Source organism: Mytilus edulis, chromosome 3 (genome assembly GCF_963676685.1).
Source record: "Mytilus edulis chromosome 3, xbMytEdul2.2, whole genome shotgun sequence".
In the NCBI taxonomy this organism is placed as follows: Eukaryota; Metazoa; Mollusca; class Bivalvia; order Mytilida; family Mytilidae; genus Mytilus; species Mytilus edulis.
Window position 1 is genome coordinate 90,826,942 of NC_092346.1, and position 23,368 is coordinate 90,850,309.

General features: G+C 33.4%; 1 protein-coding gene across 1 annotated transcript in view; it reads left to right on the forward strand.

The window, feature by feature from the left end:
* LOC139515496 (mucin-22-like) overlaps positions 1 to 12,395 on the forward strand; it is a 71,230-nt gene extending 58,835 nt beyond the window's left edge. Inside the window, exons 35-44 of the mRNA XM_071305071.1 lie at positions 781 to 945; positions 2,396 to 2,439; positions 3,580 to 3,602; positions 4,946 to 5,058; positions 5,326 to 5,487; positions 7,063 to 7,112; positions 8,650 to 9,375; positions 10,908 to 10,925; positions 11,277 to 11,290; positions 11,914 to 12,395. Coding sequence (XP_071161172.1) covers positions 781 to 945; positions 2,396 to 2,439; positions 3,580 to 3,602; positions 4,946 to 5,058; positions 5,326 to 5,487; positions 7,063 to 7,112; positions 8,650 to 9,375; positions 10,908 to 10,925; positions 11,277 to 11,290; positions 11,914 to 12,192 — 1,594 coding nt within the window. The 3' untranslated portion in view covers positions 12,193 to 12,395. The remainder of the gene's footprint in view (positions 1 to 780; positions 946 to 2,395; positions 2,440 to 3,579; positions 3,603 to 4,945; positions 5,059 to 5,325; positions 5,488 to 7,062; positions 7,113 to 8,649; positions 9,376 to 10,907; positions 10,926 to 11,276; positions 11,291 to 11,913) is intronic.
* The last annotated feature ends 10,973 nt before the right edge of the window (positions 12,396 to 23,368 follow it).

A 23,368-nucleotide genomic window follows, 5' to 3' on the forward strand; every position in this document is an offset into this window, starting at 1 on the left:
ATTTCTCTTTGAAAAAAAAACAATCATGCAATGCTTAATTTGACTTTCCAAAACTCTAATTAATGATAATGCATATACCAATACTGATAATGATTCACATGGAACATGAAGTTGTGTACCTTCTTTTTAATATTTGATCCACGGGATAAGAAATTGTGAATCTTTATTTTGTGTTTTGTTCTACATGTTTACAAGTAGATATGAAGATAAGAACCTTATATTTTATTTTTTTCTTCTGTTTGATTTGCAAAGTTTACAATGAAAAAAAAAACATTTAACTATTTCTATTTGGCTCATATTTATTTAGAAATGGTAGTGGCACAAACCTTTCCTTGAAAGACCTAAAATTAATTTGTTAGTTTCATTGCTGAGAAAAGAATTGTGATGACTACAGTAGATAAAGTTACATGCAGATTTATGAAAAGAACCATTTTCTGTTTGATGACATGATATGATAGGGTGGTTCTAGTAAACAGAGTAGCAAATTTTTAAAAAAAACTTGTGTCTGATAAGATTATTAGTACATGGTCGTGTAGAAGTTGTCGAGTAATTTTGTATACCCCTCTTATTTATCAGTTTGTGCCAGTGATTATTTTTAGTTTATGGCAACCATTCATGACTTATTTTCTTCTTCTCTATTTGAACAATCGATTGGAAAGAAACATTTTTTTGTAGAAATATAGTAAGAGTTGTTTTCTTTTATTTTGACTTGTAAAGTATATGAATCAATACTTTGATGTGATATACATGCATAAGTTAACCATAGATTTTATACCATAGGAACAATCCAACAGTAAAGAAAGGACAAACAAACCCAGGTAAAGTGGCTACTGGACCTTCAACACCAACACAGATCACGGGTACAGACTCATACAAAACTGAGATCACAATCAATTCAACTGATAATGGAGTAAAACTAGCTTGTGTACAGACCCAAGGTCCAAGGTATGTCCAATAGTTATCAAAAGTACCAGGATTATAATTTAGTACGCCAGACGCGCGTTTCTAAACTTGTCTAAGAAACACTAGCTTCTGTAGACAGTAAACGGTACTGTTAAATTTTTCATAGAAAACTAGCTTGTGTACAGACCACTGATTCAAGATATTGTTAAATTAAGTCAATAGTAGTATACCAGTGTTCGAAAGTCATAAATCAATTGAGAGAAAACAAATCCGGAATTACAAACCAAAACCAAGAGAAAAACTTCCACTATAATAAGAAATAAAGGAACAACAGGAGCACCGAAAAGTAACAAAAACAAACGCCAACACACATAGAAACGTACAATTTGATAACAACTGCGATATTCAAGACTTGGTAAGTACATTATCAGAAATAAAATGGTGGGTTAAACCTGGTTTGATGTCATGCCAAACCTCCCGAAATTGGCATAGCAAAACTAGCTAGTGAACAGACCCAATGTACAAGGTTTGTTAAACTTGTCATTGAAAACAAGCCGTCTGGGTAAAGACCCCAGTTTTGAGGTATTGTTAAGCTTGTCATAAAAAAACAAAGCTTGTGTAAAGACAGGTATTGTTTAACTTGTCATTGAAAACTAGCTTGTATACAGCAAAGATTCAAGATATGTAGATGATAGTTTTAGAAAAGTTCTATGTTAAACAGTTATGTTATCTATCTTTACAGTACAGACGGTCAAGAACGTGTTATTCAGAATCATGACTTTGCAAACAAGTTTGATAAAATTTCTTCTTAAAATATATAATATATAATATATATTTTAACTGATAACAGGAAAATAAGATAAAACAAACCATAGGTTTAGGTCGCATAAACATAAACTCATTGGGTGAAGGAAAATATCAAAAATACAAAGGCAGCAGTCCACTAATCATTTCACAAAAAAAAGGTAAAAAAATAGGCAACAGGATCTCCACCAAAAACTAGGACTTTTTATATAACAACCCTCTGTTTAGGAAATCGTAAGATGACATGCAAGCCCTGGAATATTATATCAACTAAACGATGTGAGATATGAGGCAAATTAAGACCTATTAGTGTTTGTTTTTATTGGAGAAGGGGGACGAAAGATACCAGAGGGATATTCAAACACACAAATTGAAATGCCATGGCTACAAATAAAAAGACAAACAGACAATTAATAGTACAGGGTGATGCCTACAACCTAGTCACCAAACTTCCTATTGTTCAGTGAGGGAAGATCCTATTCACAGAGAAAGTTGTAGGGTAATGATAATGTTTTTATGAATGTGAGACTAATAGTTACTAGAAGCAATCTTTCCTTATTTTAGTAAGATGCATTGCCCTTGACAAAGTATTCTTTTTAAAAGAAAAACAAGCGGTGGGGTTTATTGGCCGTAAAATGTTCAATACGTCATTGCATCGAGCTAAACATATATTAATTTGACCTTTCAGTGGTAAAACTATAGATGAAATATGTATAAAGGTTAAAGTTATAGGTATGTATTGTAAAAATAAAGAGATGGTAAGTTATCTTCCATAATGGTTATAAATTATATGCATTAAAACATAGGGAAATTATGTACGATTTTCCTCAAAGAAATACAGAAACCTTCAAATAAACAAAGTGTTTTTTTAATATTTATTCTTGTAGCAGATAAATATGTATATGTTGAAGTTTATACCTGTATACTGCACTATAAACCTATTCCTCGAACCATGAGCGTTTATAGAATGAATTATTTGATAATTCAAATATCAAAAATAACCAAGGAATGACTGAATATCATATGAATTAATAATAAAGTGAATTAACACTGTATTGAATATATTTTTTCTACATTTTATGTATTGGTTTAGGTATTATTCACAAATAAAGGCAACAGTAGTATACGCTGTTCAAAACTCATAAATCCATGTACAAAAAACTAAATCGGGCTAACAAACTGAAACCGAGGGAAACGCATTAAATATAAGAGGAGAACAATGACACAACACTAAAATGTAACACACACAGAAACGGACCAAGCATCAGACAAAATCCCAAAATCCCAAAATCCCAAAATCCCAAAATCCCAAAATCCCAAAATATAAGAGGAGAACAACGACACAACACTAAAATGTAACACACACAGAAACGGACCAAGCATCAGACAAAATCCAAACCCAAAAAAAAGAAGAAAATGCCAATAACTTTATTTTTTTCTACGTATTCGTAGTTAATTCTAACGGGGTATCTTGATAACACCTTTTGTAGTATGACATAGGAGGAGTGAAGTCAAGATTTATTTTAGATGTGTAATTATCAGTTTTTATTCAACTGCAACTGTATTTCATTTCAACCAATGTTACATAAGTTTCATGGCACAGATGTAGCGGAGGAGGCATTATGGTTTACCCTTGTTCGTTCATGTACGTAAGTCTCCAATTGGTTTTCGTTCCCTAACTTTAGTTTGTATCTACAAAAGGTTGCAAAACTTATATACAATGCGTATTGTCACAAAACTCAGATCAAGTTAGAATTTGGTTGGCGTCACTTTTGCCTTTCTGGAATTATGTCCCTGTATAACGTTAAATACAAGCTTGGGTGTCATCGGTGTCTCATTGACACCTTCTTCATTTTAAAATTTTTATTTCAGATCATCCCATGACAGCTACAACCGTAAGTTATTATTAGGATTTAGTTGGTATTTTCTTTTCGTTAAGGATATTTTACTGCAATATAAAAAGATATGAAGCAACAGTGCTGATAACAACATCCCTGGGTCATTGATTGTTTAAATTAACGTCCGAAAATAAAACATTTTTAGCATCAAACCTTCAAGATTGACAATATAATGTACGTTTTAATAATACATATAAACACTTATGGTCCTACATCCTATAGATACATTTGTTTTACCATTGCGCAGTCATTCTTTTTTCACACTGTTTGTGACGTCTTTAGACTTAATCTTTTAGATAATACTAATTTATATTTTGTATGGTAAAACATAATTTTTGTTAGTTGAATTTGACTTTTAAACTAGCTGTTGGTGGGTATATTTACTTTATGTCTGTTGATTGTACGTATAAAACAAAAAACATGTGATACATTGTGTCCATCTAATTCATCAAGCCCTTTCAATCCAGTTGTTCACATTGTTCCTGTTGTTCCTTTCCAAATTTCAAGGTTTGGGGAGGGTTGAGCAAAAAAAGACGTTTAACCCCAGAAGTCAGCACTTTGGTGTTGACCAGAATATTAATTATATAGTCAAATTTATAATTAACTGTTTGTAAATTTATGAATTTGAATTACCTAAGGTTTTCCTTTCCCAAGCATACTTTTCCTTAGCAGTTATTGAAATTTTGGGTCCTCAATGCTCTTCAACTCTTCTACTTGTTAGGCGTTCTAACTATTTTGATCTGAGCGTCACTGATGAGTCTTGTGTACACGAAACATGCGTCTGGCGTATCATAAGACTGATAACTATTAAACCCAGCACAGACCTTATGTTACTGTCCTAAGTTTGGAGCGCGGTATATTCAGCAGTTGTCATGTGTTGCTGCCTGCCAAATATATGTTTTTTGTTTATTGTTTCAGAATTAATCAGGTCATTAATTGTCATATTTGAAAAAAATATTGTTTCCTTTTTGTAATAATACCACAGGGTCTATTGTGGCTTACTATAGAGTAGGGTGTTTGCCGATTGGTAGGAGCCGTATGTGACCTACATTTCCGGTGAATAGTGCATAGTTTCATTGGCAATCAAGCCATATATCTTTATTCTTATATATCACTAATATAAAGTTTGGAACTACAGATGACATTAATGTAAATTATGTATCGAATCTTGATTAATTGCACAAGTTATTTCTAAGTTCCTTTGACTTTGAATATTGGAGGTACAACGGTCTTAGTTCTTATAAAGCTCTGCTCTTGAGCATTGGTTATTTTTCAAAGACTATAAGAATTTATTTATTATTTTATCGAAAAATGTTTAAATATTTATTTTTTTAACATAGACTTTGCCAGGATTTACTGAGAAAACATTTAAACCAGAGAGTATACTTGGGTGTAAAGTGGACCAGGATTGTCATCTACCTATGGAAACAACAAAAAACTCAAACGGAAAATGGTATCAGTTTTATTTCAATCCAATGACAAAATGCAATAAGGTGTTCTAATCCTGCCAGACACCTGCTTTACTTAAAAATAATTTCTCAGTTTGATAGAATAATTATTAAAATTTATTTTAATCAGGTTTATTCAAAAATTTCTTAAGAATTCAAAGATATTTTGATATAATCTCATTAACATTGTAAATTTACATTTTTTTAACCTTAAAGGTGATATCTGATAGCTTTTAAAAAATAGTTTGTTTCTTATTTATTTCTGTTTACAGTCCTACTTTATCCAAAGATACACTGAAAACAACAATACAAGATGTCCTTCCTCTGGAGACAATATTATCTACAGTAGATAGCACCTGTCAAACAGACGTTGTTATTCATCCAAATAGTACTGAAATGGGTATCCATGAAGTTTGCATTCAAATTAATGTCAGGTAGGACATTAAAATTATGTCTGATGTATTTGCAAACAGAAATTCTTCGTTCTGACATGTTTATATTTAAATCAAATTTTTTACAGATTTAAATACTATTCATCAACTAAACCTCTTCTTTAAGGTCAAGTTAAAGTAAATGTAGCATCAACTTCATTTGAATTTGGTGGAGAGATGTTGTCTCATTGGCAATCATGCCACATCTCCTTATTTAATGAAGTCCTAGATTTTAGTAAAATAAATTGGCTTATTGAACTTTAGAATTCAATCTAAATTTAATCGCGTAGTGGTATGAACTATTGTGGATTCTTATAAATTCCATAGAACTTTAGGACTATTTTAAATCTCGGTCTATATCGTAAATTAATTCTTACATACTTTTGATTTTTTTTACCCTGCATGCTAACATTTCCCATGTGAAGTTTAAAGATTGTTTGTATAAACATTGAACGACAAAAATATGTGACGTATAAAACAATTTGACGTCAGACACGCGAATCAATGAATGTGTTGGTAAATAGATGTGTTTGTGTTCTGTTAAATTGTTCCTTTTAAAATTGTTACACGATGATGACTGCTGTACCCATATTTTGACTATTTTATTTGTTATGTCTGTTTGGTTCACGCCTCATTGTAAATATAACGGAATTTGATAAGACTGTCAACAAAGTGAGAGGTTTAGCGCTATAAAACCAGGTTTAATCCACCAATATCTACATTTGAAAATGCCTGTACCAAGTCAGGAATATGACAGTTGTTGTCCATTCGTTTGATGTGTTTTATCATTTGATTTTACCATTTGAATAGGGACTTTCCGTTTTGAATTTTCCACGGATTTCAGTATTTTTGTGATATTACTTTTTAGTAAAACAAAAATTGGCTTGTTGAACTCTAGCTGTAAATTGAAAAAGAATTATACATCTCTTTTATCATATGAAATACAACTAATTGATTGCTTTTAAAAGAGATGACCATTTGTATAGAAAGTACACAAAATTGGGTGGGAAAAGTTTTTTAATTTATCTTAATATCATCCAATTTCAATTTCAAATTCATATTTTTAGCTTAAAAATCTTTCAATAAAATTAAGGTCTTCGACTTCTTCTTACAGTATACATCCTATTTTTTACATTATACATCCTTCAAAGTGGTGTGTTAGGTGAACAATACCATAAAAATTGAAATAAGTGTAAAATCATCAGGTTGTAGGCAATACACTGTCGATTGTTGACGTTTTTCACTTCCAAGTAGATAATAGAGTGGCTAATAGACCCAAAAAAAAAGAGTCGTTGACCATATCTTCATCATTTCATATTTAATTTTTAACTCTATGGGTTCAAGAGTGGTGATTTTATAATTTTAAGATAAATTTAAAAACCGTTGTTGACGATATGTGGTCTCTATACAAATGTAAAAATCCATGCATGGATGACCTTTTAGTTTGAATACAAGTTTGAGTGTTTTTAAAATCTACATTTGATAATCAATATAGATAGTTTAAATTTCATTTTTAGGATCTCTGAAATCTACTGGCTTGTAAAATAAATTATTGAATATCTTTTTTATATTTTTCAGTCCGTCAGAAGAACCAAGATGTTATAAGTTAAACGTAACACAATCACTGGGTAAGTTTTTCAGATTATATAAATTTACCACTGTTTAATTACATCTAATGCATTTCTTTTATTATTCAACCCTTCATGTGAACTTATATACCCATATACAGCCCTGACAAGAAACTCATTTCAAGAAGCATTTTTTTTAATTTAATTTTCATTTTGAGCAGCTTATTTCCCTTCTGCATTGTTCTGATGGAAGTAGAATTGCTTCACAAATATGAAGCTCAATGAAGAGTTACAAAATAATAGCAGATTGTAATCTCTGTTGATTTCACGGTAATGTTTAGTTTATATAAATATAGAAATAACTCTCTTGTTATATATAACCTCGATTATAAGCTTGGAATGTTTGTCACTTAAGGTAACATAGCGTTTTCTATTTACTTCAAAACATTGCTCTCCAGTATTTATACCTGTTCTCATCAGTACTCAATTATAATTTGTCATCATATGTTTAGAAGTAAATGCAGTAGTTTTGAATATGTGATAAATAGCCTGCTGTTTAATCCATATCGCGCAACTTTGATGCGCACCCTTTATCACATCCCTACCCTTTATCGCATACCCTTTATCACACCTTTACCCTTTACCACACCCCTACTTTTTTTTTTTTTTTTTTTTTTTTTACATAGTCAGTTTTTATTTATGTAAGCTTAAGAAATATTTTTCCTAAAAATAGGTACGGTCATTCGGGCGTGACGCAATTTATTGAATGACGTCATTGTTTAGTATGACACGTGACGTCACGAACGTCAAGTTTTCATATTTTTTGGCACACTAAATGCAACTGTAAAAAATACAAAACACACAAAAAAATACAACAATAAACAAAATATTTTTAAAACAACAGCACGCAAATTGTAAGGTAACCCAGTTGTTTGGATAAGTAATTGAGCAGTTCTTTTAAGGCTTTTAAAACAAGACAAAAGTGGAACTGAAGATAACCCATTGGACAGTTCATATAATATTACTCTCCTGTTGAAATATATAAGGCCCTTGGGCCGATATTGGTGTCTCAGGATGATACGACATATGATACGGATTTTGCCATGTATTATTTTCTATATATCATATTCTGGCTATTAATATACTAATAGAAATAATGAACATAACATGTATAATATAAATGGTAAATAAAATGAAAAATAATTATACCTGCTCTCTTCGATATTTTTAATTAGTAAATACCTATTCATACTAATGATCGAAGCAAATGTTTGATTAATTATTGAATGTGTTGTTAATTCCCTTATACCAGTTTTGTATCACAATTTTTGAATTCTTTATCTGAAAATTTCTCGTCTATTGTTGAAAATATGTAAACAAGGAGGTATGGTATTACCGCCTATGTGACAACTATCCATATACCAAAATACAAAATTGAAACAAAGTTCCTAATTGATATAGCCTTTTTGTGCTGATGCGGCGTAAAGCAATCACCAATCAACCGATATATCCTATCTGATCTTGTTTATAACAATATTGTATGTTATTGTCAATACCTTCTATAGACAAGTTCTGTTAGATGTGAATGTTTTTGTAGTTACAACTACAACCTTCACTTCAACAGTAACAACTACTACTAGCGTGGAAACAACTATTACTACAACAGTTGGTAGTTTAAAAACTACGAAGGTAGCTGCTACTACTAGCGTGGAAACAACTTTTACTACAACAGTTGGTAGTATAAAAACTACAATGGTAGCTGCAAAAACAAACAATACCAAAACGTCAAAGGCAACAACAAACACTAATACTTCAGCAGCATCAAATAGTAATAAGACAATACAAAGAATAGCCACAACAAACAACCCCAAAGCAGCAGGAACAACAGACAATGCTAAAACAACCAAAGCAGCAGCCACAATAAAAACAATACCAAAAGTAACAGCATCAGCATCAGCATCAACCAATACTACAATGTCAGGAAATTTCACTGGTAATAAGACACTGTTAGGAGTAGCCACAACAGGTACCAATGCAAAATCAAATATAGCAGCCACAGCACCACACAGTATCAACATACACAATTTAGTAAAACCCGATGACAAAACAACAAAGATAGGATTACCAACCACCAATGGCAATCCAACCCAGACAGTTACAACAGCAAATGGAAAAGCAACCACTTTAACAGCAAGAACTAGTAGCCAAATAATCAAGACAGCAGCCACAGCCAACACAAAAAATGCGTTTGTAACAATATTAACTAACATCAGAAAGACAAAGGTATCAACCATCAATGCTAAAACTAAGAAAGGCGCACAAGGTACAAATCAAGCAGTAATCTATTATATAACTACCATAGTACCGCTAGGTAAATCTTCCAAAACATTGCTTAATATGGCAAAGCTTGTTGTTAAACCTATAATTAGATTGGTAACATAATTTCTGCTTGTGTGGGATTGACACCTCATTTATGGGGTTTTCCATTAACTGGTCAGACATTTTTACCAAACTCGTGTGAAAGAGCCAGTCAAGTCACCAATGCTAGTTGTGCAAAGTGGGAAAAGAAAAGGAGCAGTTCAGTAAAATGTCTGACAAGTTGAACAATTTGATTTTATGAAACACTTTGTAAATTTCACATACCTGCAGTGTTTCATCCTCCACACAACGTTTCTCATTCTGCTGTTGGTTTGAATTGAGTGTCTTTCTCTCATCGCAATGCTTCTCATTCTGCTTTTGTTTTGCAGTGTGTGTCTTTCTCTCATCACAGGTTTTCCTGTCAATGTATTTCCTATTATTCTTATTAACACATCTTTCCCGTCTACCTTCTATTTACAAACCTTTTATTTTTATTATATTTTGGCCTGTAATAACAAGCACTGTTTCTTTGCCACACACTTTGAGTATCCTTCATGCTTATGTAGCCAGTCATATGCGGATCCAGGGGGGGCTGTGGGCCCGGGCCCCCCTTTTTGTGGGAAACATTTGGTTGCTTATATAGGGAATTACTGAAGCATGACTGGAGTGGGGCCCCCTTAGGTCAGTCAGCCCCCCCCCCCCCCCCTTATGAAAAGTTCAATTGAACATGTTAGTTGTTTGGTAAAATTAGCAAACTTTTTAACAAGATTAAATGTTCAACTCGTTGTTGATTGACAAAGCAGAGATATAAATGAAGCTGGTTCAAACGAAAGTTATTTCAAAACTACTTTTTTGTGAAACTACGTTTCTGTACTGAAATGATTTTTTCTATCCCCTTTCTATGAGAGAAAATCTGATACTGCACCCCTTTACTGAGTATAGCAGTACATCTATTTCATCCAAGATATAAAGGCATACAATACAGTTTTGGTCACACTGTGAATTTTGGACGAAAATTGTGTTTTAAGTATTTTTGAAATAGACCATCTATGTATGTGATACAGAGATAAATGGAATCTTAATTTTAGACATTTACTCAAAATGGTGTTTCCTGGATATATCTGTCCTATGGACAGACATTTTCGATTTTTTTTTTAAATGTTAACATTTATAAGTAGATTTTTGTAAAACCATTTGGAACATACAAATGACTTGAAAATCACATTTCACTTTCACAACGAACTTGTAAAGGAACTTGTTGGGTTGGAGTAAGTTTAGTGTCTTTTAAGAGAAATAATTTTTTTGTAAAGTATTACTTCATGCACTAGGACTTCAAATATTCTGACTCATGGTATGTCTTTTTGTATTAATGAAAATGTACATACCATTTTTACTTTATGTAATATTATTAAAGGTATCATCTTGAATTGGTTCATGGTTAAATGTATATGATATATATGTTTTATTAATATGTTGGGTTTTTTTTTATTTTCTCAGGTAGCTGCAATCAAATGAGTAAGTATTGTCACTGCTTAAAATAGTAACTATTCCGTGTAAATTAGTCAGAATTGTAAATAGGAAAACGTAGCAAGATAAAATATTAACTGAACATTAGCTGACAAATTAATAATTACCGATTTGACTTGGATTCTCAATTTTTATTCCTAACATCATACTTTAACGTAAATCCAAATTAAAAAAGTCCAAGGCAAACAATTAACAATAAATCGACTCATGTTAATACATTAACATTTGTGTTATGATATTTCTTCCCTTGAGACTAACTTGATTACCAGTAATTATGACAAACAATACAGATAATTTATTTAAATTTTTTTTATATTTGTATTGGTTATTTTTTTGTAGCTGCTGCTCAAGCAGTAAGTATGGAATATTGTTCGGCAAATCTAGAGTAATGTAAATACAAAGACACACACAAACTACAAAAATGGTGACCAGTACAAGATCAACATACAAGACAATATGACTAAAACTATAAAATTGAGGAATTATTGTCTAAAGAAGATTTGCTTTGTCAATTTTGACAATAACTCTGTTATTTGAAAAAACTATATTTGATAATCAGAAACTGAAAACAGTCAAGCATAACTAGCATTAAAAGACTTACTTTAGTTTTGATAGGACATAAGTCATCTGTTGGCTCAATATAAGAGCTACAGCCCTTTAATAATAATTTCTAATGTGACCTTGGGATGGAGGGAAAATGTGACATAATCCCTCTGATTTAAGTTAGGAATGAGATTGGAAAGCTGTTTATTCAATATTGCTATTATGTTAATAGTAAAGCTTCTTAAACAAATTGGGTTTTGAATAATGCAGAAAAGTAATATTAACATTAACTCAACTTACATGATTTTACCTATATATTAACGTTAAAATAATAGACTTAACATTGGTGTTGGTGTATAAATGTCATTAAATGCATTCTTTCTCTCAAAATATGGTCTAAAAAGGTACCTATATTCAACTTGTTTTTGTACAGCTTGAGGCTGCTCAGATGGGCAGAGTCTCATGTTATTGTATGGTAAATGGTACAAGGAGAGAAATCATCAGGAGCAATCCAAAGGCAACAACTGAACAGTTACTGAAGGCTGCTGGGATAGGAGCTGGAAGTACAACAGGTGCCATGGTGATAGCCTGGCTTATTTATATGCTGGTGTCAAAGGTCAAAAGCAGTGCTCAAAATAAACTACCACCTACACCCAGACCAAGGAAGGTTAAACCATCGAGGAGAAAGTCGCTTGGATCAGCATTTACGTAAAATAAACTGACAACCTCTATATAATATTGGAACTTCTTGTCTGTTTATGATTTTTAGAATGTACTGTGATTTGTTGTTGATAATTCTGTTATTTTTCAGTGATAAATTGTTTTAATTTTAGTATTTTTCTCTGTGAAAAATTGATATGAATTCCATTATGTTCACCATGATGAATTGTATGAAATAAATTATTTTTCATTTCATTTGCATTGATGTATTGAAGTATTCTACTCCAATAACACAGTAACTGTTTATTTCAAACCCATATCTGAAGTGTTGACGTTTTCTGTTTTCGTATGTTTCTCAGAAATGTATACAGCAAATCTATTGTGGTATGCAGAGGCATCTTGGAAATACTGGCCATACAATACATAGTTATTATTATTTTTACTAAAGTATGTGGATTAAAGGCGAGATGAAATATGCATTGGTGAGACAGCTACCCAATAAAAATTTAACCAAAAGGCATCTTTAGGGCAACATAGCATTCAATAGACAGATTTCAATCTTTAAATAGTCTTCAGTCTATAAATTCTTTGATGCCAACTGTCACTATTTACGAGGAAATTTACGGGGGATTTCCCCCATGAAAGCTCCAAAATGGGAATTTTGAAAGGGCAATTTTGTCTTCAATTTTAAACAAAACAGATTTTACAATGGCTAAAGGCTTTGGAAAGTATGAAGAAGCCAAAAAAAAAATACATTTGAAGGCCCCCTAGAAGGTTTCGTAGGACTATAAGAGCCATCTTGCACGCAAAACCCCCATGGGCATTTTGAAAAGTTGGCAGGTATGATTAATGTTATCAATCATCATTCTAAATTTAAAATATAGGGCTTACAGTCAAACTTGACTCAGTCCAGAGTACAAACTATGTGCTTGAAATACCAAATAATCTAATAGTTTGATTGGTTGATTTCTGATTCGAAGTACAGTAATCTTAATCAAAATGTTTATGTCCGCAAGGCTAGATATCAGTACCTAAATGACCTACAATTATATGACATGGATATGTCATGTTTCAGTAGTATAGCAGCACTCTCAAAAATAAATTTTACATGTTTACAAGTTTGTTTTCAGAAGTGGAGGTTGTTTGTGTGGTTTGTTGCACTGTCCAATACTGTTGATACTAGATCCTGTATTTGTGTATTATAACATCCCAAGTGTAAATCTTTAGGTTTAATATTTCCCAAAAAAGGGAATCAACACAGTTTCTTCTGTAGAGCTGAGGATCATGATAGTGTGTTGGTGAAATACAGCTATACACATTATTGTTTTTACTTCTTGGACATGGCCTTATAAAAATATGATATAGATCCTTGTTTTAAATATCTTATTCTTCAAGCCCAATTCCTTGTGATGTAAGTTAATTAGTAGAATTTTCGGAATTTTATGTTTTGTTGTTGTTGCTGTGATTTATAACAATTTAATTGCCCTTTCTATATTTCATACTTTGACACTGTAAGCAAGTAAACATAAAACAGATACCAGGAATTACCAAAAATATTGATTAGTGCAACATACCACTTCTCTCTAAAATATATATCGTACAATACAAACAAACAATAAAAATGATACAGAGAGCAAGACTAGGTACAGACACAAATTGTTTTTAGATTAAACTAGCTCTCAGATCTGGACTATATTCGGTAAAAGTAAAAGCCATGACAAACCCACACAGTGCAGTTCTGTACCAACTTGAACAAGGAAATAATTTAACACACAACTAGGAAAGCAGTATGACAATGTGTTCACGAATATTAAGTCAACTAAGGTAATCTTAGCCACTGGAAGAATACTGTCACATACAGTTGGAAATAACAATCAAAGCTAGAGGCACCAATAAGAACTATATCATCCGATTCAATTTTTTGACTGTAGCAATTTTCATTCTGTATTCCATAACATGTGTACCATATTGTACCAAACTTGTGAGTTTTCAATTTTTGTGGTAGTGCAGGATCAACATGGACATATCAACATTTAGGTACAAACTGTGGTTCAAGTTTTTAGATGTCAAGAACTTTGTCTACCCTAATAGTACTGCAACTGACATCGAAAAAGACGCTTATTTAACGAGTTTAATGGTCCGGAATAACACACGGCTGCAAATTGTTTTAAATGATAGAATAATATCTATATTTTAATTTCCGTCGGGTCGTAAAAAGTTTCTATGGTCACATTTTTGTATTTTATTCCTTTAATGGGGGTACCTCTCAATTTACGGTTTTGGGTAGTTACCTTAAAATCCAAAAATATATTTTTTGGTTAAATTTCCCGCTATTTTCGTAAATATTTTCTATGCACATATCATCAAAGATCATCGGAATGATGAAGACATAAATATTATACCATCTCCAAGTAAAACTTTCAAACTTAAAGTTGGCTGTTTTTTAGATAGAAATTTAACGCGTTTTTCTTTGAAAACGAGAAAACATATGATTCAAAAACAGTATTTGACATTTGAGAGGACACAACATATTATTGCGATACTGCATGCAAATTTTGTTGGACAAATTCCAAACAATTTTGTCAAAAACTCAAAAATAAAAACATCATTTGTACCTTTTTTAATTACGGAAATTTCCTATCCGTCAATCAGCTCCACCATTTATTTTTTCATTCACAATCAATTTGATAGTTTCGATGTGATTATGTAGATTTTGTAGGAAAAGTTAATTTATTTTTGAGTGATTTGAATATATATAGTAGTTCTTTCGTGTATTTTCTGTAAATAAGTTATATTTTTGTTAATAAAATTTTGACTTTATATAAAAGTTAACCAAGTCCTTCGGATAAGAGGTTTTTCCGGATAATGACTATAGTTGACATTGTGTGAAAATACATTGTATGTCAATGTTTAACCTCAGAGCAATTAATATGCATGCAAGTGGTCGGGGGAAAAGTACTATTGAAGTTTCGCAGAGATTTGGTGTGTGACAAGGTAATGCTAAAACCAACTTCTCTTGATATTCTGCTTTCCGTGGGCGAATCATCAGTGATGTTATGAGACTTGCACCAGAAGGCAAAATTGGTGCGTCTTTAAATTAAATTGATTGATTGATTGTTGGTTGCTTAAAGTCCAGTGGCAAATATGTCATGCATGTTCAGGACGAGAACAAGCTAACAATAAAAACAATAGGTAGGTTTTGTCATAATAGAGGCCATTCGGGATGATGATCGGGAAAATTTAGACTGCCACTGGAAAATGATGGGATATTGGATTGGGACAGAAATTTTTCATTGCAACATGCCACCTACGGACCCCTTAAAGAGTTGATGCAAAGGTTTTTAATGTGCAAAGAACGTGACACTCCCTTTACACGAGGCAGCGGATTTAACGTCCCCATTCTGACTGGACGTGATTGCGAACTTGATACATCCCGCACAGCCAAACGGACGCCAAACTTCGTTTTACTGCTGGTCGGGGGAAGACCAAGTGACCATATTTCGTTTCCCCAGTCACCCTTGGGGAACTTTAAATTAGAAACAACAGAAATCCATATATGTGATCAAACTGATCGACATGTAACCTCACAACCTGACACTTTTATACGATCTCGCGCTCAGTTTCTTCCTTGTAGTTTGGATATGAAAACAGGGTTTTTGTGTAAAAGAAAAACCTTTAAAAAAAACCAGAAAACTACGCAAAACTGAGTCCTCTAAACGTGTTAACAGTCTTTTAAGTTGTGCTTATTAATGTGAGTAATCATTTATCCATGCATAACCAAGTACTTATTGGAGTCAACACCTGTGCAATTAAGTAAAACAGTCACTGAAAAAATAGAATTTGAACTTGCTGTCAGTTCATTAATAACGATTGTTAGTGATGTGATTTGTTTTTCCATAAGAAAAAGCCTTTCTCATGCATGTAGCACATCCTCTATATATACCGATCAATTTTACTCACGATTGTCTCTGATGCTTACCAAACTGCCAAACTCCAAAACTAACTAGATATTGTGACACCTTACAATTCAGGCACAGTGGGGCCAAGGGATATGAATTATAGAGTTTAGCTCTGAACTCAATTTAGGGGATGCCATATCTGCTGCAGGAAAATTGAAGTCTATATTAAGATTTTCAGAATTACACCAAGGTGTGTCTGAAAATATCAAGGATACATTAAAATAAGAACAATTACTTCATCCTGCCACCAGACTGAGTGGTCTTATGAGCTATGTCCTCGTTTTGGTATTTCTATGGAAATGATGCCCGCATAGCTTGTTAATAGATATAGGAAGATGTGGTATGAGTGCCAATGATACAACACACCATCCAAGTCACAATTTATAAAAGTAAACCATTATAGGTCACGGTCCGGTCTTCAACACAGAGCCTAGGCTCAAAAGTTCATTTGACAGTTAATCGATGAAAAATAACACAAAGGCGCTTCTGAACCGTATATTGTCCCTAAAGATAACAAAAATTCGTAAATGTATGGCTATTAGAAAATCAATCGTTTCTGTAGCAATTTCGCCCCTTTACATTTGGGACTGGCAGTGCAGATACGTCATGCATATGCATATGGGAATATGGGTCACGAACATTGATCGAAACTTTGTACTCACATTTCTTTTGTGTTTCCTATGCAAAGGGAAGACTATATCTGACGAGTTTGACCAAATCATGACGGTATTTACGCTCCAGATAGCATTTGTACTAAAAAAAAAACTGTGTTTGCTTTGAACAAACTCTGTCCTGCGCCGAATTTGTTCTTATAAAAAAGGGAAGTGTCTTGTAATGCTAATACGCGTACTGAATCCGCATATGATGACTAAGAGATTGATTCATGTCCATATTTTATGAATACTTGAGCTATTGTGTGTCGCTTTTACAAAAGTTATATAAGGATCATGACTGAATTTGAATTACAACATTAGAAAATTGGCATTGCATTGTATAATTTTTCATCCTTCCCTTAAAAAATCAATGAGTTAACTTTTTTACCAGGATTATCCACTAAAAAAATGTTCATGCACCAAACTGACTTTGTTTTACACTCAATTTTTTTTAAACCTCGCATTCGCCTCGGGTGACTATAGTATATTTTGTGTTATTACTGCTCTGTCCAGACTTTACAAATGCACAATATGTATTTATCTATAACTAGATACTAATTTTCACAAAATACACAACCTTTAAGATGCAAAATTAAAAACACTGTTTCAGCGCTTGAATTTTGTTTTTTTCAAAGATAGAAAAAATATTGAAATAATTTGATAAACTGGTGTTTTATACTTTAGAAAATAATTCTGTAATATACTATAGTGAAATACTATACACAATATGAAAGTTTATGGATGTGAAAAGGTCAAGGCCACTTCTTCTTTTGCTATGTCTTGAATGGAAAAAAATCAGAAGGTTCCAAATCAACGCCATTTTGTAATGGCAGCTCTTCATATAATTAGTCAAACTTGTCGTTTTAACATCGTTTATAGCATATGCTTATGGTTGAATCGTTTTTGTAGCATTCTATTGAAAAAATATCAGAATATTTCTCCTTTTTGTTCTTGTGTTTGAAATATTGATATTTTTTGGTCTGACCTTTGACCTCAATTTCACAAAATTGTGACCACTCTGGATTTTTACGACCCAACTTTTCTTATTGTACACGTTGTCCTCTTTCCATCGATATATAATTTAGGTGTGTGTTCTTCCGGACCATTAAAGTTTTAAATCAAAGCGCTGTAAGCGCTGAAGGCAGTTAACCAAAAACCAAGTTCCCAAACATGTAGGGGTAGGCAGAGGATTTAGGGGGGTGTGCCGCCGCCCCCCCCCCCTTTTGGGAAAAAAAATTAGTTGCTTATATAGAAAATCACTGAAGCGTGACTGGAGCTCTTAGGATGGTCATTGGGCCCCCACTTATGAAAATTTCTGGATCCGCTACTGGGGGTAGGGTGACCCTAGGGACTTCCCCTACATTTCATTTTATTTGTTATATTGTCCCATACATGAATATATATGGTTTAGGGGGGATCTCATTGGTTTCTAAGTTCTCAAACAGGAGGGGTAGTGTGACCCCAGGGACCCCTATATTTCATTTAATTAGTTATATTGGCCCATACATGAATATATATTGTTTTGGGGTGGGGATCTCGACCGTTTCCAAGTTCTCAAACAGGAGGGTTGGGGTGACCACAGGGACTTCCCCTATATTTCATTTGATTTGTTATATTGTCCCATACATGAGTATATATGGTTTAGGGGTGAGGATCTTGACCATTTCCAAGTTCTCAAACAGGAGGGTGTACAGTGACCCCAGGGACTCCCCCTATCTTTCATTTGAACTGTTATATTGTCCCGTACATGAATATATATGGTTAAGCGTTGGGGATCTCAACGGGTTTCAAATTCTCAAACAGGAGGGGTGGGGTGACCCAAGGGACTCCCTCTATATTTAATCTGATTTGTTATATTGTCCCATACATGAATATATATGGTTTAAGGTTGAGGATCTCGACCATTTTTAAATTCTAAAACAGGAGGGTTGGGGTGACCCCCAGCGACTCTTCCTATATTTCATTTGATTTTCATATTGTCACAAACATGAATATATATTACGGATTACAAATGTGTCGAGGTTTGTGATTGGATAACAACACAGAGATGTCAGTATATATTCAGGAAACTGCCGGGGTATATACGACGTTTTTATCCCCAATTGGAACCTCAAAAACGTCATCATAACACCGGTTACTATGTGACGTAGTCAAAAGCTATCAGACTGTCAGAGGCTCAAAGAGGGAAAATAATGATGTGCTTCAGTCAATAGTACATTTTTAATACAAAATCACGCAATTTACACTTTTAATACTTAAATTTAATGTTAAAAGTGTTATTATAAATTATTACATACACGATAAAATTATGTTCACGGCAAATTAGAAAATACTTCGCGTATGTCGAACATATCAGGTTGGGTTTTTCAATATATATGTGTTGTCAACAAATACCTGCACTGGATAATAACATTAAGTCAGGGGTAATCCGTAATATATGTGTAATTCAGGTCTCAGAAAGGGTATATACTGTGACATTCCCGGCTTATGACTTATATCCCCTTCGCCTTCGACTCAGGGGATATAAACTCTAAGCCGGGAATGTCACAGTATACATGTATACCCTGTCTGAGACCTGAATAACATATAATATGGTTAAAGGGTGTGGATCTCGACCGTTTCCAAGTTCTCAAACAGGAGGGTGGGGTAACTCCATGGACTCCCCCTATATTTCATTTTATTTATTATATTGTCCTATACTTGAATATATGCAGGGGCGGATTCAGTCGGGGGGGGGGGGGGGGGGGGGGGGCGTGCATCCCCTTAAATTTGCAAAGCATGGGTTGTTCTCATCTTAAAGAATATTCCGATAATTTTACCTCAATATTTTTTTAGCCTCGCTCTCCTCGGAGAAAATTTAAGTTAGCGCCCCTCCTAACCTAAAATCCTGGATCTGCTCCTCATATGGTTTAGGGGTGGGGAGCTCGACCGTTTCCAAGTTATTAAACAGGAGGGGGTGGAGTGGCCCAAAGGATGCCACCGTTATATCATATGATTTACTTACATTCAGGTATATATAATATAGTTGCATTATTTGTGAAAAGAAAGAAACTTTCAGCTACTTTAATTGACCCTATAAAATTGAGATAAAAAAAATAATCCTTCGAAATTACAGTACTATGTTTACACTTTAAAAGCATCTCATATGCATTATCATCATTTATCACTGATAAAGAAAATTTAGACTGTGACCATGAACATGTATATTGTTAGATATACTGTTCCCAGCTGTCACGTTGTATTGGATTTTTAAATTAAAATTTGTCAAAAAGAATTTTGAGGGCTGCATAAAATATTTTTCTGCTTTTTCTTTCTTTTATATATATCTTTTGGTTTACAATTCTAGTGTTTATATTCATTTACCATGCATAGATGTATTTTTTTCACCTGCGTAATTGATCGCCAAACCCTGAATTACCCTTATCCGCTTCCGGGATCGGATCCGATATTGTAAATTTTTGTCTTCACGGCCGCCATTGTTATGTTTTTACAATGTTGTTTTTGTCAATCAGTTACGATTTTACTCGAATTTATACAATATTTGTCGGCGATTTTCTGTATAAAGCTAGCAATTGAACAAAACGAACATCGCTGTCATGAATAATAATGATAAAAATAAGTTTTTAGCTCGTTTAATTGGAGACTTTGGTGAACATGGTGAAAAAGTTTGCAAAGTTAACTCTTATTTTCTTTCAAGTGGAAGGTGACTACGTCGGGCGTAGCTAGAAACCAACTATCCTAAGCGAAATTCCGCTTGCAAAAGTGGAAGGTCGCGGACCTCGGACCACTGCTAATTTGCACACCTGCCTCCAAATTGAAAAGATACGAAAATTTCTTTTTCTAATTTGAAATTGCCGCCAACAGCATGAACAGTTGAACTTATTATATAATAGACTACTGACGTAGTTGTTTTGAACATGTTATCCTTCAGAGAGTGCTTCTGAAATTAGATAAACAATCAGAGTTACAATTTGGCTTCACAAGTGGCCTCTCACCAGCAATGGCAGCACTGCTAGTCTCTGAATCGGAACTTATATCAAAAAAACAAAAATCTAAATTAATTTTCGGACTTCTGGATTCACAAAAGGCATTTGATGTTGTTCATCATGATATTCTTCTCGACAAGTTATTTGACCAAAATATTGATCCAGATATTTGGGAAATCATTTTTGATATGTACAACAACCTTACCTCTAAAGTTAAATGGAAAAACGGATTTAGTAACAGCTTCCCTGTACGGCAAGGAGTCCGCCAAGGAGGAATTCTATCCACCCATTTGTACAAACTGTACATTAACGACCTACTTACAGAACTTGAAGAGAATGGTATGGGCCAGTACATCGGCACAAACTTTACGGGATGTCCAACCTGTGCAGATGACATTATACTACTGTCATCAACTGAAGAAGAAATGCAATCTATGCTAGATACATCTAAAAGATACTCAGACAAACATAGATACAAGATCCATCCAACCAAAAGCGTTACAATTAATAAGTATAGTAACTCAAAAACAACGAAGAGTGAAGTTCAATTCAAACTCGATGATAAAAACATGCCATCATCTAAACAAGGTACACATTTGGGTATCATCAGAGCAATTAAGGACCAAAATAAAACAAACATCCAGGACAGAATAAGCTTAGCCAGAAGAACAGCTTACTCTCTTATGAACGTTGGAGTACATGGTACTAATGGACTAAACCCTAAAACTTCCTATATGATATATAGAGTATACGTTCTACCAAGACTACTTTACAGCCTGGAAGTTCTGCCACTCAATAATGGGGACATTAAGTTGCTAAGAGATTTCCATGTGAATTTTTTGAGACAAATACAAGCTCTTCCTTCACGTACAGCAATTTCAGCAGTATACTTACTCGTGGGTGCTCTCCCCATAGAGGCAGAAATTCACAAAAGAGTTCTTAGCCTCTTCCACTCCATCTTTTCATCTAACAACGAGAATCTAAAAAAGGCTCTAGAGAGGCAATATGTTCTGCAAACACATGAATTAACCTTCCTTAACAGAGTAGCAGATATTTTATACATGTATAATCTTCCTCCATGGACTGATCTGAAAGATCAATTACCATCAAAGTTATCATGGAAATGCAAGGCAAAAGAAGCGATAAACAGCTACTGGAAAGTGAATCTTCAAAGGGACGCCAATAGCAAAACAACACTAAAATTTTTCTGCATCCCTAATTTAGACATAGGAAAACCTCATTCTATCTGGAACAGTCTACCACCAAACATTGGCGAACTCAGGAAAGCAACAATAAAAGCAAGGTTATGCACAGGGACATATATATTTCAATCGCAGAAAGCTCGTTTCTCAAATATGAATCTTGATGCAACTTGCCCAATCTGTCAACTGGAAGAAGAAGATATCATCCATTTTCTCACTCGCTGTCCCGTTCTGGAAGGTATACGCAGAGAATCTCTTGGTGTTATCAAAAGAATTACCATCAATAAAATTGGGCTAGGCAACTGGAATTCTAACTTTCACGAGAGAACTTGTATTGCCCAACTAATCTTGGATTGTCAGCAACTGGCTCTAAACAATATTCTCCCTCTGGATGACCTTTTTCTTAATTCAATAGAAGAACTAAGCAGGAACCTATGTTATAGACTCCATCTAAAGAGAGTATCCTTTCTTAATATCTAGTTCCCATAAGGTCAGTGTGGTTGTACCGCGCTATACCTTAATCAGCTATCTTCAATTTCACGAAATGAAATATGGCTTATTCTCTGGACAATCTAAGGAATAATCATTAATGATTTTTCGACAGTACAACTAGGTCAGTGTGGTTGTTCCGCGCTAAACCTTAATTACATCAATCTTATACACCGAATTTTAAATCTTCATTAGGTTAATATGGCTGTCCCGCGCTATGCCTTCATTTGCTGTCTTAAACTCCGTAGTATGAAACATTGCTTATCTTTAATGTAAAGTCATCGCCAAGCCTTTTGTACAGAACAACTAGGTCAGTGTGGGTGTTCCGCGCTAAACCTATCAATCCTGTATGTAAAATTAGATGCTGAGAAAATCCATGAAATAGTAGAATAACTGGTCAGTGTGGTTGTGCCGCGCTATACCTATAAAGGGAATATGCATGTTTAGCTTTAATACCCAGTAGCTACACACACATATATATATAACAGATAGTTAGACATGTTATAATGGATATGCATAATTAGATCGCTTAGGACATATAAGCTTATATGCATGATTTTATTGATTTTATATCGCCTAGTAGTACACATAGACAGATGTAGTAGCTGTAGCAGGCAGAAATCTGAAAACTATTTATTTTTATATTTTCTTTTTACCTTTTAGTAACACTGTTTTAGTGAATGTAAAGATTTTTTACTATAATGTATGTCCTGTAAATAATATTCAAAACTTTCTTAAAACTCTTAATAACCTTTTAATTGTGACACATTTTTAATGTACATAGAAGTTATTATTATTATTATTTTTTCAGGGATTTAACTGTATATATTTTTTATAATGTTATTTTTAAATAGTTATGTTTTCACTGAATAATTAATTATTATAAGGGTTTAACCAACCTTAATTTAGTAAGGTTGGTGTACTCCAACTATTGGAGGA